Source organism: Clupea harengus, chromosome 26, assembly GCF_900700415.2.
Source record: "Clupea harengus chromosome 26, Ch_v2.0.2, whole genome shotgun sequence".
Classification (NCBI taxonomy): Eukaryota; Metazoa; Chordata; class Actinopteri; order Clupeiformes; family Clupeidae; genus Clupea; species Clupea harengus.
The window spans coordinates 3648986-3669638 of NC_045177.1; the positions used below are offsets into that span (position 1 = coordinate 3648986).

General features: G+C 40.1%; 1 protein-coding gene across 1 annotated transcript; it reads left to right on the forward strand.

Moving 5' to 3' along the window:
* Positions 1–10834: 10834 nt before the first annotated feature.
* On the forward strand, positions 10835–11893 carry LOC116219806 (zinc finger protein 239-like). Its single transcript, XM_031563752.2, has one exon. It carries the CDS (start codon positions 10987–10989, stop codon positions 11737–11739), a length of 753 nt encoding a protein of 250 aa, XP_031419612.1. The 5' UTR covers positions 10835–10986; the 3' UTR covers positions 11740–11893.
* The last annotated feature ends 8760 nt before the right edge of the window (positions 11894–20653 follow it).

Sequence of the window (20653 nt, forward strand, 5' to 3'; positions counted from 1 at the left end):
AATGCTGGCTCTCTCCATTAGTATTTACTATTCATTTTGTGTATTTTATGTATATTCCTCCTTCCTTCTGTAAAGAGACTCAAGACAATTTCAGTTGCTATATGAATTAAATTGAATTTAATTTAATGAAATTACAATATTTTGCAAATGCAATATAGCATACACTGTATTTATCTTTGCTAGCTAGCATTACAAAGGGCATATGTTGTGCAAGACGTAGAAACCTGAGCCAAACCAAAATATTAAACAGACTTTTATTTTGACACTCTTCACCGGTTTTAATGTCGCTTATTGTCGCCAGCTCCAAGGAACTTGCATCGCAGAGAACGTGTTGTGAACACGGGAACAAGACGCAGAGATGATTACGGTGGTTTGAGTAGAAATGGTTCTTATTAATGCTGGATCTAGGCTGGATAATAGTTCTTTAAAATCCTAATGTAGCTGTTGCCCGTCTAAAAGGAACCGAAGACGGCTGCAAAAGAGGTCCGACAGTGAACATTATGACGAGGCTTTGAGTCCGACTGACCGCCTAACATTAGTTTCCTTGGAGCTCCCGTGTTCTAGGTAAGTCGAGTAGCCTTGTGATACCAAATGAATGCCATTACTCGGACATATCTGGTGTGTGTACAGTTTGCTATAGGGGCTCATATGCGCCTAACGATAGCTGAATACCTCACGTAAACAAACTTGTCGATGTATGAAGTTTTTATCCTTTAATATAGAGCGTGGTCTTTAAATCTGAGAGCATTTGCATTCATTTAACGTTGTTATTCTGTATTGGTTGGTGAATTTAGCTAAAGTAATTTCATAACAATCAGAGAGAGAGAGAGAGAGAAAGCGAGAGCGAGCAGAAGTCTGTGAGCAGAAGCAGCCCGAGTGCGAGGACAAGAACTTAAACTGAAACACCGGACATTTCTGCAAGCAACAGTGTATTTGAGTGCAGCCAAACCGTTTTGAGCAGGAGCAGAGCGATTTCGCAAGCCAGCAGGGGCGATTTGAGAGAAAGGGCAGCCTTTTATGAAAAACTCTACACAATCTGAATCTGAAATGATCCTGTACAGATGTCTGATTTGGGTAGGATGGTGATTACATTAAGCCCGTACAGATGTATGATTTGGGTAGGATGGTGATTACATTAATCCCGTACAGATGTCTGATTTGGGTAGGATGGTGATTACATTAAGCATGTACAGATGTTTGATTTGGTTAGGAGGATGACTACATTAAGCTCGTACAGATGTTTGATTTGGTTAGGAGGATGACTACATTAGATGCTTTTGTAAAATGTTTCTCTTTTTCTGACTTTAAAGAAACTTTTGTCTGATTTGTGTGATATTGTACTGACCATCCATTTGTCCCCGGTTATCTTTTGTCTGATGTTACGGTGTTTTGTCTGTGTCTTTCTGTCTATTTGTGTCTTTGTGGTGTTTGGGTATGTTGCTAATATTTTACTTTCTATGCAGAAATGTCCTGCTGGCTTTCCATTGCAAAATAGCTGAGGTCTACAATGTCAGAATCTACTGAACCATCACAACTACTCATGTCAGTGAAGAATATAAAAGAAGAAGAATATGATTATATCCCATCTGAGTATTTGTTTGAAATTCAGACAGTGGAAGAAAAGCTGGAACATGACTGTAAGACTGAGATGCACACATCACCAACCTTGACCTGCAAAGAAGAAAATGATTCACTGATGGAAATTAAAGAGGAAGAAGAATCTGATAATTTCCTTCAAGAGTATCTGTTTGAAATTCAAACAGTGGAAGAAAAGCCTGAACTGGAACATGACTGTAAGACTGAGACGCACACATCACCAACCTTGACCTGCAAAGAAGAAAATTCTTCTCTGATGGAAATTAAAGAGGAACCAGATGTAAGAGAATGTGGTGATGACGATTCTTCTACAAGTAAGTTGCTGAATAGTAGAAGTAAGATCTAATGTATTCCAATGTTTCGTTTACATTTACTTAACACTGTATGGTTAGCGAATGATTTTACTTGTGCTTTACTTAATAAAATGTGAGTCTCGTGGAGAGAATAGATATACTATGGGGATACCTCAATCGTGGAAACCTATCTACAGTCTGTTACATTTGAAAGCCAGAAAGTGTTTCATGACTGTAAGACTGAAACGCACACATGCATGTATAAGGGGCCATTTAGGACTTAACTATTGAGACACACTCACACTCACTACTGAGACACTCTGACACATACTAATGAAACACTCTTACATGCACTATTGAGACACTCTCACACTCACTACTGAAACACTCACACATACATGCATACTCTGTAAACCTATGCACGCTCATATATAAAACATTATACATACTCATCTGAAACACTCACACATGAGAAACACACATGCATACATATATATACTTCTGTGTCATATACACATACATATGAAATGCTTACATGCATACAAGGTAAACATTTATACGTATCTATTTGAAACACTCATGCATGCACATATGAAAAGGTTGTATATATATATTGTTGAACACTTATACATTCATAACTGAATCTCTTGCATATGATTACAAAGATATAAAAAGTTTAGATACATGTGCAAGTGTTTCACATATATTTGTATAAATGTTTCAAATGTGTATGTATACGTTTTTCAGTTATATGTATGTATGCTCTAACATGAGGATGTGCAAGCGTTTCACATGTATTCATACAAGTAATTTCAGAAGTGACCGTGAGAGCGTTTCAATAGTGAATGTAAGAGCGTTTCAGTAGTATGAATTTATAAAATTTCACTAGCATACGGAAGGTACTTCGGTAACACCGAAAGGCAGAAGCAAAGAGTGCAGGTTTTGAACAGCGACAGAGCGCCAATCTTAGCCAACGCCAACGGTAAACGGTATGGCAGCGGACAATAGGCTTGTGACAGCTGAGGCTGTATCCCTACTGAGGAACTTGCTTCAGTGACCTACGCTGATTTACTCGATATCTAACTCTGTAGATACACCTTCGAATGCAGCAGTTGCATTCTGAAATAAGGTCTCTCTACGAACCTGGGTCTAGCAGCATGTAACGCGCACCTGCTCCAAACAACGGAAATATGAAAAGATACTTACAGCCCTGTGTGAACTGTAGGCCTGGGTGTCACCTGATCTGAAAGCGATATTGCGTGCCTTCAGCAAAAGGCGGACCTCCCTGTTCATACATGGCTTCTGATTAGGGAAGGTGGTGATTTGTTTGAGGTTGGTGACACTGTTGATGTTGGTGTTGATAAAGTCCAGTACAGAGGAGGCATAGGCGTTGATGTCCGTGTGGGAGTCCAGTGTGGCCTGGGTGGCAAACACACTCCAGTCTGTGTGTCCAAACCGGTGCTGTAGTGCAGAGTCTGCTCCCTCTGGCCACACTTTAACTGTCCTCACTGTGGGTTTCACACATTTGATGAGTGGTGTGTATTTTGGGGGAAGAAACAAAGAGAGGTGGTCAGACTGTGCTAGGTAGGGGAGGGGGGCAGCTTTGTAAGCATCAGCCATGTTGGTATAGACATGGTCCAAAGTCTTGTCTCCTCCCGTGGGGCAGGAGACATGTTGGTAAAATTTGGGGAGTACAGTCTTCAGGTTGGAGTGATTAAAGTCACCCGCAACAATAAAGGCTGCCTCCGGATGTAAAGTTTGTTGCTTGCTAATGGCAGCTTGTAGTTCTTTCATTGCCAGCTTAGCATTAGCATCTGGGGGGATACAAGCTGCAGTCACAGCAGTGGATGTAAACTCTGTGGGCAGATAGAACGGTCTACACTTAACCATGAGATACTCAAGGTTAGCTGAGCAGTGACTCTCGATGATCGCAGTGTCCGTACACCAAGCTTTGTTTACATAGCTGCATAGTCCACCCGCCTCTGGTCTTACAGGAGTCCTCTGCTGTTCTATCTGACCGGAGGATGTAGCGTCCCGTTAGCTCGATGTCGCTATCAGGAACGCCGCTGTTGAGCCATGTTTCTGTAAAAATCATGAGTGGTGATCCGCAGCCGCAGTTCATCTATTTTATTTGCCAGAGACCGAACATTGGCGAGGAAAATGCTGGGTAGAGATAGCCGGTGAGGAGTTTGCTTTAGCCTAGCCCTTAGCCCTCCTCGCTTCCCCTGCCTTTGTTTACGGTCTCGCCGCCGCCTGTGAGCACTTCCGGTCGGCGTAGCCGGGTTGGTAGCCACCGCTGTCTTGGAGATCTCTGGAATGAGGGGTATAGGCTGGACTGTTCTGAGTGAACAGACTCTAAATGAATAGGCAAAAAACTACTATTTTGCAGATTCTGGATAGACGCTGAGCCTCGTGTTGTATGCGCCGCCATCTTGGTTCTACTCTACTATATCAGTCAAATGTGAATACATTCATTTATCACACATAGATAATTTAAATGGGAATACATACAATAATGACATACAGATAAATCAGAGCAAACAGAATTGGCAGTTACTGCAGCTGTGAAAAAAAAATGAAAATATAAAATACACAGTTCTGTATTTAAAAACCTCTACTGCGAAAATAAATGACCTGCTCAAGAACCATTGATTGATGAATTACATTGATGAATTACAGAAATCAAAGATGAAGAAGAATTTGATTCAAGAGAATATGGTGACCTCAACTCTTCACCTACAGGTAAGTTGCTTGCTTATTGTAGAGGTGTATTGTGTATATTAACAATACTTGAATTTTAGAGAATGGTTAACTCCTGCTTCACAATTTGAGACCTATTCAATGAACTGGAATACTGTGGGTATATTTTAGTCATGGGATAATATTTGCAGTCTGTTACATTCAAAAGACAGAAATTGTCTGCCATCCTTTTTTCTCTAACTCTGTTATTCTGGGAGACTTTTATACTAAGTCAATTCTAATTGATGTGCAATTTTTAGCAAATGGCTAATATATATAAATGGTATAAATATGTCAAAAGATACATGTTTGTGGGTTTTGTAAAAATTACAGAGGAGAGAGAAATAAAAAATATATATATTACAGGAGACGTTCAAAGGATCGAATCTAACAAAAGAGGGAACTCTGAGCAAAAAAGGAAAAAAGAGAGCCGTCATAAACGCACCCAGTGCAGAAAGACTTCATACCAGGAATTACATCAGCGACTGGACACCCGGGAGAAACAACATGAATGCTCCCAGTGTTTCAAAACATTTGCTAGACGTTGCAATCTTGTAATTCATCAAATAATACACACAGTAGAAAAGCCCCATCATTGCAGTACATGTGGGAAGGCCTTTAGGCAATTGTCTACTCTCAAGGCACACCAGAAGATCCATACTGGGGAAAAGCCACACCAGTGCAGTACATGTGGGAAAGCCTTTAGGCAATTGTCTACTCTCAAGAAACACCAGAAGATCCATACTGGGGAAAAGCCACACCAGTGCAGTACATGTGGGAAGGCCTTTAGGCAATTGTCTACTCTCAAGAAACACCAGAAGATCCATACTGGGGAAAAGCCACACCAGTGCAGTACATGTGGGAAGGCCTTTGGGCAATTGTCTACTCTCAAGACACACCAGAGAATCCATACTGGAGAAAAGCCATATCAGTGCTCTACATGTGGGAAGGCCTTTAATCGAATATCTAATCTCTACGTACATCTGAAGATCCATTCTGGGTAAAAGCCATATCAGTGTCGTTCATGTGGAAAGTATACTGTATCAGGAGTAGCTTGGCCCTCACCAGACATCAGATGACACATACTAGAGAATATCCACATCACTGTTCTCAGTGTGGAAAGGCCTGTTGTTAGGTGAAAATTCACGCTCGTTACTTCAGGACTCCGGAGCTGCATATAAGTATATTTATTAGACAAACAACAATTACAATTGGCGCCAGGTGTGGATACAAAAGCACTGCTACGCCTGATGGGTGGCCCCTTCTCAGCTTCCGCTACTCTCACACACACTTTTGGCAAACGCTCCTACTCACCTACATACCCAAAACACGCATCCACGCATCTTTGAGAACCCCTGGACTTTTCAGTTGGATCGACCTTTGTAGTAAATAAATAGGCTTTTTGTTACAATCTACCACGTTGTCTGTCTCTACCGTTTTATATTGCGACCCTCAAGCCGGGCGTAACACTTCTGGCCTAAACATGCTCTTGTACAAATGGCTAAAGGTATAACGAGTGTAACCAGTGTAACGATGGTCAAGCAACGGGGAGACGGAGGCGAATCTGTTGAACTTTCTTTTATTTTCCTTTAGAAAATAAATCAAAACATTGCCATCAGGCTTTGGTGTGAACGTACAGCATCCGATCAAAAGCATAGGCTTCTCTGCTGATTACTTCAGTAATAGAAAATATGTACAAAACTTTTAACTTCCCATACACAGTGGAATGGGCATAACTGTAGCCTAAGTGCACAGAGTTACAGCACTTCATTCAAACCTATTTACATTATGGAGCCACATACCTTTAGAAAATAAATCAAAACATTGCCATCAGGCTTTGGTGTGAACGTACAGCATCTGCACAAGCAAAATATAAAGCGTTACATATAGGCAACATCCATGTCAATATCCTATTGTACACTATCAGCGCTTGCTAGCCAGCAATGCGCCAGACAGAATGTCTGAACACATGGAACGATAGCTAATTAACGTTCGGTTAAACTAGCTAACATTCGCTGTCATAATAATAATAATAATTCATACTTCATACTTAATACTTAATACGTAATAATACTTTCAATGCATGTTTAACTAAACAGTTAAATCCCTGCATGTTATATTGAACAGTACATTTAAAGCATGGACGTGGCTAGCGGAGTTTACGGCTAGTCAGGAGCATATCAGGTACAGTGCTTTGTACAGTCAACCTACCCGATCAAAAGCATAGGCTTCTCTTCTCTTCTTCTCTTCTAAGTGGCACCTAATAATCTAAGTTACACACACGCAGAAACACAGAAAAGCCATGTTCCTGCCTACATAAGTACATTATTCATAAAAGGTAATTAATATTACAAGGCACTTGATTACACTGGGGACCAAAAGAAATGTTCAGTGTGTAGTGTGTCCGTAGGGCGCTTCTTGCTTACTTAATGTCCTGAGAGTTGTGTTGGTGTGAGATGCTAATAAACTCTCTCATCATTGATAGCTTCCATGATGTTAACTGACACTCGTAAGGTGATACTGTTGTATCATTCTAAATAAAATGTAGTCAGGCAGTGGCATCTTAATGACATGCCATCTGATATATACTGTTACGACAGAGTCAAAGAGGAATAAAGTGTGACCCCCCTGTGATGTAATGAAAATAAAAACTAATGTCTTATGATTCTAATATTCGTATGTAGTTTATGCCCTTGTGTATAATTGAGTCAGAATTATGGTTAAACAGAGGACCTCTTGAAGTATATCTGGTTGTTACATGTGTGACTCTGTTCCTGAGCTGTATGTGTGAGGCTGAGCTTAGAGGAAAATAACTGAATGATTTTGGGACCATGTGTCTCTGAAGTCACTGTTAAGCCTGAGTGTACTTAGTGTGACCCATGTCAGGGGGCCTGGAGATTAACACCTTCTCCTGTCAGACCAAGGATACTTCAACTGGGACTTTCTTTGTTCTAATTAGAGAAGTTGATGGATCTACAAGTGAAACCTTCTTCTCTCACTTGATGGGCATTATTGTAAATAAAACCTTGTTCCTCATTTTTCCACCATTGCCTGACTGAGTCTCAAATGCTGATGTAACAACACATTTTCCAATTAACAGTAAGAATTCCAGTATAATCATACCACTAGCTCAGGATGAAGCATTACATCTACAAAAATCAAATTGGACAAAAGTGTGTCAGACATTTGTGCGCAATGAGGAAATATTATGATGCCACCATTGCTGAAAATGCACTGCAGGGGAGCACTGGAGGCACTGCTAAGACCCTGATGGCCAATGACCAGATCAGACATAGCACTGCTAATACACTGATGGCCAATGACCAGATCAGTCGGAGCACTGCAAATAGCTTCATGTCGAGGATGACTTGTATTTTAAAACTTTTGCATTTTGTCATTGTTTTTTTAGTTGGAGTACTGCCAAGAATTAAGCTATTATTATTATTGATGTGAATTGCATACGTTCTTGTTGTAGTCTTAAAGTAGGGTCCATGATCATATTTTAATTGTGCTGGACCCACCACTGCCAAACACAGTAAGGCAAAATCAGATGAAAAGTAAAATATTCAGAATGAACTGGGGTGAACGTCTAGGATTCTGGTGCAAATGATAATGTCCTCTGTAAAAAAAAAAATGTGTCAGGTTCCGTGATTTCTATTTAATTCCATAGTTTTTTTAAGTGAAGTTTCACACTGGTATGTTGGTCTGATATTATACTTACGGACCATCCATATATCAGTATGATAGACACACACACACTTACATAAATGCTCACATATGCATACAGTATAAACAAGCTTTGAGGCAGAATAGAAGCTTCCCTCAGTTTACCACCCCAACCCAACCCCACCTTCCCCAGCACTTCTCAGTTCACACCCCCAGCCCCTTACTACCTCCCTCTGTGGAGTTTCTGCAGGCTGAGCTATGGCCATGCCCACCTGAGGACCATCAGACGTGTAATGAAAATCCTGCCCATAATCCTCTGTCTTGCTAGTTTGCATTCCAAAAGCTCCTACAGCTGATTGGCTAGGTCTGAATGCAGGAAGATAATTGGTCAGACAGAAGAAGCACTATATTAACACCACAGCGTGGCGTCAGATTACTAAACTCACCTTTTTAAGGGTGCCACTGGTATGCTCTGGAAGTATAAAGTATTTGTAATTCACCAGCAGATTTTCACTGTATCTTTGCATCCAATGTGTGACCAATTTTCTTTTTCCAAAACAGAACTGAAGTCAGAAATGTCTGGATTTACTGAACATTCACAACTGCCCACTTCAGTGAAGAAGGAGATAAAAGAAGAAGAATTGGATGATTTCCTACCGGAATATCCGTCTACAATCCAGACAGTGGAAGAAAAGCCTGGACTGGAATATGAATGCAAGACTGAAATGAAAACATCACCCACCATGACCTTGAAAGAAGAAAAGTATTCACCAATGGAAATCGAGGATGAAGAAGAATTAGATTCAAGAGAATATGGTGACTTTGACTCTTCACCTACAAGTAAGTTGCTTGTTTATTGTAATGTGTTGTGTATATTTATAATACTTGAGTTGTAGAGAATGGCTAGCTTGTGCTCTACAATGTGAGACCTATTCAGCGAACAGAAACACTGTGGGTATATGTTAGTCATGGGATAATATCTGCAGCCTGTTACATTCAACTTCTTTTTCAGAAGCTCTGTAATTCATGTATACAGTGCCCTCCACAATTATTGGCACCCTTAGTGAATATGAGCAAAACAGGCTATAAAAAAATATGTCTTTGCTGTTTATCCTCTTGGTCTTTCACTCAAAATATTCACACAAATCTTACCTTTTCATTGAAGTAAAACTATTGAAAGAAAAAAAAACTGTTGACATTAAATAAATATTTTTCCCCAAAACATGTGTGCCACAATTATTGGCACCCCTTAATTTAATGTTTTGTGCAGCCTCGCTTTGCCAAGATAACAGCTCTGAGTCTTCTCCTATAATGCGTGATGAGGTTGGTGAACACATGGCATGGGATCTGAGACCATTCCTACATGCAGTATCTCTCCAAATCCTTCAGATTCTGAGGTCAACGTTTGTAGACTCGGCTTCAGCTCATCCCACAGATTTTCTATGGGGTTTAGGTCGGGGGACTGTGATGGCCATGGCGGTGAACCATTTTTGTGTTGATTTTGAGGTATACTTCGGATCATTGACCTGCTGGAAGGTCCAACCACAGCCCATTTTAAGCTTTTCTGGAGGGGGCTGTTAGGTTTTCATTTAATATCTGCCGGTATTTGATCGAGTCCATGATACCATGTATCCTAACAAGATATCCAGGGCCTTTGGAAGAAAAACAGCCCCACAACATCAAAGATCCGCCACCATTCTTCACATTGGGTATGGGGGTCTTTTCTGTATGGCTATCTTTCTGTCTACGCCAAACCCACCTTTGATGTTTGTTGCCAAAAAGCTTTATTTTGGTCTCATCTGACCATATAACTCGGCCCCATTGAAAGTCTGACTTACATTTGGCAAACTGTAGGCGCTTTAGTTTGTAGTTGATTGACAGCAGAGGCTTTTTCTGGCAACCCTCCAAAACAACTTGTGGTGATGTAGGTGGTGTCTGATGGTAGTTTTGGAGACTTTCTGACCCCAAGACTCAACTCACCTCTACAATTCTCCAGCTGTGATCCTTGGAGATTCTTTTGCCAGTCGAACCATCCTCCTCACGGTGCGTGGGGTCAATGTACACACACGTCCTCTTCCAGGCTGATTCTTAACATCTTCTGTCGCTTTAATTATTTCCATGATAGTGGAAATGGGTATTTTCAACTCTTTAGAGATTTTCTTGTGTCCATTTCTTGATTTGTGCAGCTCCACAACTTTCCGTCGCACATTGTCACTGTGTTCTTGGGTCTTTCCCATAGTGATGAATGACTAATGGAATTTGGCCTGTGTCACCTCATATTTGTTCGCTAGTGGAACAGGAAGTCATGGTTGACCTCTTAAGAGTTATCAAACTTATCAAACAGGTCAACTTAAAAATGTAAAACAGGACTGGAAATATACTTCAGTTAGATTTTAATTATAAGATTTTTCTAGGGGTGCCAATAATTGTGGCACACATGTTTTGGGGAAAAATATTTATTTAATGTCAACAGTTTTTTTTTCTTTCAATAATTTTACTTTACAATAATTGTGGAGGGCACTGTATGTACCTCTGTTTACATTTACATTTAGTCTCTAGGTAGACACTTTTATCCTAAGTGATTTTGTAGCAATTCTAGCAAATAACCAATACATATATATATTTGTATTTTTTAAAGGCATATGTTGCCTTTATTGTAGAAATTATGTACTAATTAGAGGAGAAGAGAAATATGGCTGACAAATTATTTTCTAATATTATAGGAGACTTTCAAATGATCCAATCTAACAAAAGAAGCAAAACGGAGCAAAAAAGAAACAAAGAGAGCCGTCACAAACGCCCCCAGTGCAGAAAGACTTCATACCATGAATTACATAAGCGACTGGACACCAGTGAGAAACAGCATGAATGCTCCCAGTGTTTCAAAACATTTGCTAGACGTTCCGATCTTTCAATTCATCAAAGAATACACACAGGTGAAAAGCCCCATCAGTGCGTTACATGTGGGAAGGCCTTTAGTCAATTGGGTCATCTCAAGACACACCAGAGGATCCATACTGGGGAAAAGCCACACCAGTGCAATACATGTGGGGAGGCCTTTAGTCAATTGTCTACTCTCAAGACACACCAGAGGATCCATACTGGGGAAAAGCCTTATCAGTGCAATACATGTGGGAAGGCCTTTAATCGAATGACTAATCTCAAGAAACACCAGAGGATCCATACTGGGGAAAAGCCTTATCAGTGCAATACATGTGGGAAGGCCTTTAATCGAATGACTAATCTCAAGAATCACCAAATGATCCATACTGGGGAAAAGCCACACCAGTGCAGTACATGTGGGAAGGCCTATGGTCAGATGTCTCATCTCAAGATACACCAGATGATCCATTCAGGGGAAAAGCCATATCAGTGCTCTACATGTGGGAAGGCCTTTAATCGAATGTCTAATCTCAAGGTACATCTGAAGATCCATTCTGGATAAAAGCCACATCAGTGTACTTCATGTGGAAAGTATTTCCGGGAAAGCTCGGCCTCACCAGACATCAGATAACACATACTGGAAAAAAGCCACGTCATTGTTCTCAGTGTGGAAAGGCCTATTGTTAGGTGAAAATTCACCCTTGTTACTTCAGGACTCCGGAGTTGCATATAAGTATATTTATTAGACAAACAACAAATGCAATCAGGTTCACTCCCAGCACAAGGCCAAAAGTGAAGCCCTGATAAACACATTTCATAAGGTTTATATAGACAGAAGTTTAGCGTTCAACAGGGATAACCATGTGGTGGATCTCTGACGTCCGAGGCAAGGATGGAATACAGGGGAAAAGCCACACCAGTGCAGTACATGCGGGAAGGCCTTCAATGTCACATCTAACCTCAAGGCACACATGAGGATCCATACACGGGAAGAGCCCTATCATTGTTCTCAGTGTGGAAAGGCCTTTAATCAATTGTCTTCTCTCAAGAAACACCTTTGGATCCATACTGGGTAAAAGACATATCAGTGTACTACATGTGGAAAGTATTCCAGGAGTAGCTCTGACCTCACCAAAACATCAGATTACACATACTGGAGAAAAGCCACATCCGTGTTCTCAGTGTGGAAAGGCCTTTATCCAAATGTGTAATCTCAAGAGACACCAGAGGATCCCTACTGCAGAAAAGCCATATAAGTGTTCTCAGTGTAGTAAGAACTTTAGCCTAATGTCTACTCTCAAGACTGTTGAATGAATTGCAAAAAGATGGACCCGCCAGCCACGACATCGAACCTTATGCATTTTATGCTTGAGTTATGTTTGATAAACCTATAACAAATGTATGCTTGCTGAAATAGTTTGAGTCATGTTTAACAAACTTATATAAATGTATGCTTGCTGAAAACGGCTTAAGGGTAAAATAACAGGATCAGGAAACAACCATTGATAGAATAGAACATGCTGTTTGAAATGTGCTTACATGCTGTAGAACAATGTATGTGTGTAAGTATGCTGAAATATTTGTACGTGTCTGTAAGAAATGTGATGAACTGTGTTGTAAGACGAAAGAGCAGGCAGAGAAAAAGAGGAAGTGTACGTTGGGACCCTGAGTGTCAGTGAGGAAATGTGCAAAGTAAAAATAACGAACAAGTCAGACAGAGGCGAACACATGCGTGTTGGGGGAGAATATGTACAGTATGTTGCAGAAAGAGGCCTTAAGCAACCGACTAGGAAACGGAAGACCAAATATGGGTTAATCAACCAACTAGGAAACGGACGACCAAATATGGATAAGGTCTGTGGCCTGCAAAGGAGGCAGAGGGATTTAAAAAAGCGAACACAGTGTGTTAGAGAGAGTCTTGCGTTGGTGTTACGAATTTCGTTTAAAAGGGAGTACCCTTTTTTGAGTTGGTTTTGTAGTTTGCATTTGCTTTTATCTTTTTTTACCTCTTTGACAATAAATCTTTGAGGTGCTTATTCAATACTAAGAACTCGCTTTTGCGTCCGTTTATGGAGTAGGTTCTCCCGCGCCCGTGACACGCCTCACCTTAGTACACATGTCAGATCAGCAGCCTGTAGCTTGGAACATCCTCTACCTAAGAAAGCTAGGGGGTCTCTGGTACAGAAAAATCTGTCGACTGCGTGAAAAAGGTGAGTTGTCCCTCTCTTTCACTTTGGAAGAGAGTACGTAGAGGTGACCTCAGGGGATATCCTGATTCATCCCTTTTCGTATCTCAGCTAGAACACACTATAAGGCTTGGTATAATGTGACATGATTTTCCGAACTAGTCTTGACTAGTCTGATTTGCGTGACCTAAAACCGCAGTGGTGAGCTGTGAGGATATTCGAAAAACCGTGCATCGAAAGGCACTCAGCGATCACTGTAGGTGTACACAACTACTAAGCATAATCTTAACAAGACACACCAGAGGATCCATACTGGTGAAAAGCCACATCATTGGTCTTAGTGTGGAAAGGCCTTTAGCCAAATAGGTCATCTGAAGACACATCAGAGGATCCATTCAAATGATGTGCTACCATGCTAATACATGATGGAGTATCACTTACTGAAAAATATCTTGATTAGCTTGATTATAGTTTTAAACAACATTTGATGTACAAGATGAAGTATTTGTTATTATATTTGAACGAGTTTTGGGGTAGAGATTGAAATATGAATTGTAAGGGCACATAAATTGAATAAAAAAAAAAAAACTTGAGTGTTTTTTTCAAGTATGTTTGTGTGTGTGTCGAGGGGATTTGTGTACGTGTGTGTGGGTGTACAATATCTAATCGACAAGCAGTAATTAGCTAAACTAATTATCCATTCCCCATTACAGGGAACTCTGTATTTCTTCTGTTAAACATTCTCATGTCAAATGTGGAAAAGAGTCAGAGGGAACTGTTAAACTGTTTTGTTAAACCGAAAAACTTGCAAGTCATATTTATCCTGAACAGAAAGGGACTTCACAAGTATGGATTAAGTTAAAAAAGGAACTCACTTTCTCAGATATTCACATTTACCTTTGTGCCTTCTATTTAATTCCCCTTTCAAATACTACAATCAGAAATTATAACCCATAATAAATATAATAATATATATGTCTGTATGACATTATAAAGTTCCAATCTGAAGGCCCAGTCTTGGTTACTCTCAGATCACAGCCGTGTCACATTAAGTCTAAAAAAGAATAATAATCCTGAAGCATCCTCTGAGATCCTGCTCAAGAGCCATTGATTGATAAATTACACAAATGGCTTTAACTTGTGCTTTACCCAATAAAATGTTAGATCTGTACAGAGAGTAGAGAGACTCCCCAGTCGACACTGCGGAGTCCTTCCGCTCCCTGGGCACCATCATCTCCCAGGACCTCAAGTGGGAGCTGAACATCAGCTCCCTCACCAAAAGAGCTCAACAGAGGATGTACTTTCTGCGGCAGCTGAAGAAGTTCAAGCTGCCAAAGACAATGATGGTGCACTTCTACACCTGCATCATCGAGTCCATCCTCACCTCCTGCATCACCATCTGGTATGCTGCTGCTGCTGCCACTGCCAATGACAAAGGCAGACTGCATCATCCGTTCTGCCGAGAAGGTGATTGGCTGCAATCTGCCATCTCTACAGGACCTGTTCGCCTCTAGGACCCTGAGGCGGGCAGGTAAGATTGTGGCCGATCCCTCCCACCCGGGTCATAAACTCTTCAAGGTCCTCCCCTCCGGCAGGAGGCTGCGGTCCATCAGGACCCAAATCTCACGACACAAAACCAGCTTCTTCCCGGCTGCCGTTGGCCTTATTAACAAGGCCCGGGACCCCCACCTGACGTGGATTCTTATCCTGCCCCCACACCCCAAGTCTGTGTTATGTTAACACATACTACATTGCACACTGCACATTGCACATTTGCACTCCTGCCCTGCTTTTTGCATTTTTACCTCCAATATACTTTTTTATATAATTTTTTTTATATATATCGTATCCTATATACTGTGTTTTATCTGAAATACTTCTCTCATGTATAGTACTTAGTGTGTTTTTATGTTTTTTATGTTATGTGTAGTACTTGTGTTTGTATGTTTTATGTTCACTGTATGCACCTATACACCTGAACAAACCTAAACCTACTTGGCAATAAATACTATTCTGATTCTGATTCTGATTCTGATAGGGTTAGTGGTCAAAGGCTTGTAATGTAATGTGGATGGGTTAGTGGCTAATGACAAAGGCTTGTAATGTAATGTGGATGGGTTAGTGGTCAAAGGCTTGTAATGTAATGTGGATGGGTTAGTGGTCAGTGGTCAAATGCTTGTAATGTAATGTGGATGGGTTAGTGGTCAGTGGTCAAATGCTTGTAATGTAATGTGGATGGGTAAGTGGCCAAAGGCTTGTAATGTAATGTGGATGGGTTAGTGGCCAAAGGCTTGTAATGTAATGTGGATGGGTTAGTGGTCAGTTCCAAAGACTTGTAATGTAATGTGGATGGGTTAGTGGTCAAAGGCTTCTTACGTAATGTGGATGGGTTAGTGTTAATTTCTTTCTCGGTTATTTGCAATATTTTTCTCTGCTTTGATGAAGTGTAACAAAGTTTTCTACTTCATTGCTCTTTTTATCCTTATGATAGTAACCTTATGAGGACACTGTTTAGTATCTTATATTTATATTGTGTATTTCATGTATATTGCTCCTTCCTTTTGAGACTCGAGACAATTGCAGTTGCTATATAAATACAATTGTATTGGATTAAATGAAATTACAATATTTGCACATGCAATATAGCACACACTGCATTTATCTAGGCTAGCTAGCAGTACAATGGGCATATGTTGTGCAAAATGTAGAAACGTTAGCAAAACCAACATTTTAAGCAACAGTGTATTTGAGTGCAATAACTTAAACTGAAACACAGGACATTTCTGCAAGCAACAGTGTATTTGAGTGCAGACAACCCGTTTTGAGCAGGAGCAGAGCGATTTTGCACGCAAGCAGGGGCTATTTGAGAGAAAGGGCAGCTTTTGATGAAAAAGCATTACAAAATCTGAACCTGAAATAAACCACACGTGCAGATGCATGATTTGGGTAGGATGATGGCTACATTAAGCCCATACGGAGTTGTTCAAATATGCTTTTTGTAAAATGTTTCTTTTTTTCTCACTTTAAAAAACTTTTGTCCGACTTGTGTGATATTGTATAGACCATCCATTTGTCCCTGGTTATCTTTTGTCAGATGTAAGGGTGTTTCTTTCTTTTTTGTCTTTCTGTCTGTTTGTGTCTTTGTGGTGTTTTGGCATGTTGCTAATATTTTACTTGCATTGCAGAAATGTCCTGCTGGGTTTCCATTGCAAAAGACAGATGAGGTCTACAATGTCAGGATCTACTGAACCATCACAACTACTCATGTCAGTGAAGAATATAAAAGAAGAAGAATCTGATAATTTCCTACAAGAGTATTTCTTTGAAATTCAGACAGTGGAAGAAAAGCCTGAACTGGAACATGACTGTAAGACTGAGACGCACACATCACCAACCTTGACCTGCAAAGAAGAAAATTCTTCTTCTTACCTGTGTGCCATCTATATGACTCCCCTTTCCCCATATGACATTATGAAAGACAGATAAATCACATGGGAATACATACATTAATGACACACAGATAAATCACATGGGAATACATACATTAATGACACACAGATAAATCAAAGCAAACATCTTGAAAGACCACTTGAGAGCAATGACAGTATTATAAACAGAAATGTCAAACAGTTACTGCAGCTCTGTGAAAGCCTGCGTCTCTTCATTCCTTATGGTGGAAGGAACAGTGACTCTCTGGGTAGATTCACCTACTGCTCCCCTCTCTGCAGTAATGTAGCAGCTTATGCAGTCACAGATCCAAGTCATATCAACTACTCTACAGTAAGGCCTTAAATATCACTCTCAAATCACAGCCATGTCACATTAAGTCTTAAAAAGATCAACAACCCTGAAACATCCTGCTCAAGAAGCATTGATTGATGAATTACACAAACTAGAATCAAATATAATGTACAAACAATTAAACAAAAAATCTGGATACTTCTGTATGATACCGCTATGTCAGGATGAAGCATTACATCTACAAAATATAAAGTTGGACAAAAGCGTGTCAGACGTTTGTGTGTAATGAGGACGAAGTATGATGCCACGGTTGCTGAAAATGCACTACAGGGTAGTTCTGGAGGCAGGCCCTGCTAAGACCCCGATGGCCATTGATCAGTTCAGACATAGCACTTGTAATAACTTCATGTTGAGGATGAGTTGTATTGTAAAACCTTTGCATTTTGTCAATGTTTTTTTAAGTTGGAGTACTGCCAAGAATGAAGCTATTATTATTATTATTATTATTATTATTATTATTGTTGTTAATTGCATATACTCTTGTAGTATTTGTACTCTCTATCCTTATATCAGAATGATATACACACACATGCTTACATAAATACTCACATATGCGTACAGTATAAACAAGCTTTGAGGCAGAATAGAAGCTTTCTTCAGTTTACCAGTACCTCCCCTCACCATCCCCCATCACTTCTCAGTTCACACCCCAGCACCCTACTACACTCCTCTGTGGAGCTATAGCCACGCCCACCTGAGGATTATCAGACTTGTAAACGGTGCTCATAGACATGGAATTCCAGCCTGTGATCCTTTGTGATGCTAGTTGGCATTCCAAAGGGCCCTATACGACAATTCAACGTGACGTCACAACAACAAATAACTTACTTCCGGGTGGCTAACGTCGCCCCTGCCCATAGTAAACCTTAACAAACCAACAGGATTTTCCATGTAATTTAACCAGGCTACAAACACGTTTATTCATAATTGTGAATATGATAACAACACGATTTATGAGTATGATCTTGTGAACTGAAAAAAGAGACGTTCCCGATGTCGTTGCTGTTGATATTTGTTAGCGAGTAACGGTCATATTGTAATGGTTTATTGTATCAAACTCGTAGTGACTGAGATCGCTACAATATCCAACTTAACGATGAACAATTTTCAGGACTGTTTGTAGCTTTCCAGCTATCTGTCTGGACACAAGAATGTTTCCATACAGATATTAATAAAGTACATATCTATCTATCTTATTGACAGTATTGAAAACTTTGTCATTGTATTGTAGATGAGCAGTTTTAAGGGTTTGTGCTCTCTTAGCAGATGTGGTTGGACTGGAGTTAGCTAACTCAGGTCCCAGGTGTTGTGATTGGGCAAAATCAGTGTGATCAGCAGGGTTTGGCCGACCTGCATTATAAAAAAAGATTAAGTAACCGTATCATAGCCAAGCCAGATCACGCCACTGTGTGTGGTTTGTTTATTTACAACAACGGGACTAGCATTCTCACGCTAGCAAGCTTGCACGATATGCTACCCAACGTTATGCTACCATTATGCTACCCAACAGCAACCCAACAAAAACGTTTTATAAATGACCTGTGAGAAAATGTCTTCCGCAAATCCGGTCATGAGTGGTTGGTTGCCAGCCTGTCCACAGTTTGGTACCGTTAGATGCAACGAGACCGCCCGGTAAACGTACTAAGGCTGGATCTGTGCTAGCGTTATCCACCTGTCTTAGTCTCTGTATCCAGATTTTCTGTTGGGTCGATTTAGATTTTACCGTGGGAAAACGGAAAAAAAGCCTAAACCTAATTCTTTACATTCCTTGGTACATCTGGTATTACAACCCCAAACACAACACGTCTTCGGCATGACGTTAATCGATTCGTAAATTAACTACTATTGTACTGTCCTCGTTGAGGTGTGATAACTAGACAGCGAGCTAAACTCTCTTATATTCATAAAGATGAAGAATGTCTTGTATTCTTGTTTGCAGATTTATTCTTCAAATTGTACTGAATCCACGACAATAAATTCAAGTGATCAAAGGGTGAAAGAGTAAACTAGAACACAAAAAGCTAAATGTTGCAATTAGCCAAGTCACCTAGTTCCATGAAGTAAAGAAAGCACATGTTAAGCTAACTGTTAACATTTCCTAATAGCATCCACGTTTTAACATTGCCTTTTTTAGCATTATAACTACGTTTTTAAACAATGAAATGAACTTAGTTATAACAAGATACAGCGATGCCTCTGCTGGGGAATCAACCTGTAATAAGGAATCTCTCCGGTGTAATGACCGTCAGCCTGCCGTTTCTACATTATTCTGAACAATTTTACCTGTCTACTTCCTGCACGGCTCAAAATTACAACGTCAAAATCAAAGTCTGGATGAAACTGAAATTTTTACAAATTCGACCATTCAAAATAAATGCCTAGAGGCAGAACAACTATAAACTACTATGCTATGCTACTATACTAACAACTGTTGACAGGATGACAGTTAGCCACCCGGAAGTACCTTGGCAACCTTTGTTTACAAACATTCTGATTAGGTGACAGAAATTCAGTTTGTATTGGATAGAGTTTGTTTACCTGTTTCAGAGGATATTTGTTTATAGCTTAATGTGATGTGGTTGTGTTCTGAGAGTGGAATCTGAGGCCACTACATTACTGCAGAGGGGGGAGCAGTAGGTCAATCTACCCAGAGTCACCTTTCCTTCCACCATAAGTAATGAACAGACAAAGGCTTTTACAGAGATGCAGTAACTGTTTGCCATTTCTGTTTACAATACCGTCATTGCTCTCAAGTGGTTTAAAGTTGTTTGCTTTGATTAATCTGTGCGTCATCAATGTATGTATTCCCATTTGATACATCTCTGTGTGATTAATGTATGTATTCCCTTTTGAATTCATATAATCTGATTCTCTGTCAGTTCTCTTTCCATTCATGTCTCCCATAACCAAGACTGGACCTTTAGATTGGAACTGTATTATTTCAGAATCATACAGGGGTGTATAGTTATCATTATTATTATGGATTATAATTTCTGATTGTAGTATTTGAAAGGGGAGTCATATTGATGGCACACAGGTAAATGTGAAGATCTGAGGAAGTGAGTTCCTTTTTTAACTTAATCCATACTTGTGATGTCCCTTTCTGTTCAGGATAAATATGACTTGCACGCTTTTCTGTCAACAAAACAACAGTTCCCTCTGACTCTCTTCCACATTTGACATGAGAATGTTTAACAGAAGAAATACAGAGTTCCCTATAATGAGGAATGGAGAGACATTTAGTCTCTCCCTCCCCCATCTCTGACACCAACACATCTATGATCTGTTGATGAGCCCACAGCCTTCAGATGAGGTGCCGTTTAGGCCGTGAGTCGAGGAAGCTTGCACAAACACTACTTTTTTTTGTACAAGCGCTAATTTCTTGTCTATTATATAATGTTACACCCACACCACACAAATCCCTTCCACACAACACACTTCAAGACACTCACTTCACGTTTTGGTTTTATTGAATTCATGTACCCTTAA

Coding starts and splice junctions, on each gene's coding strand:
- LOC116219806 (XM_031563752.2), top strand. CDS start 10,987: ATGGCTGACAAATTATTTTCTAATATTATAGGAGACTTTCAAATGATC.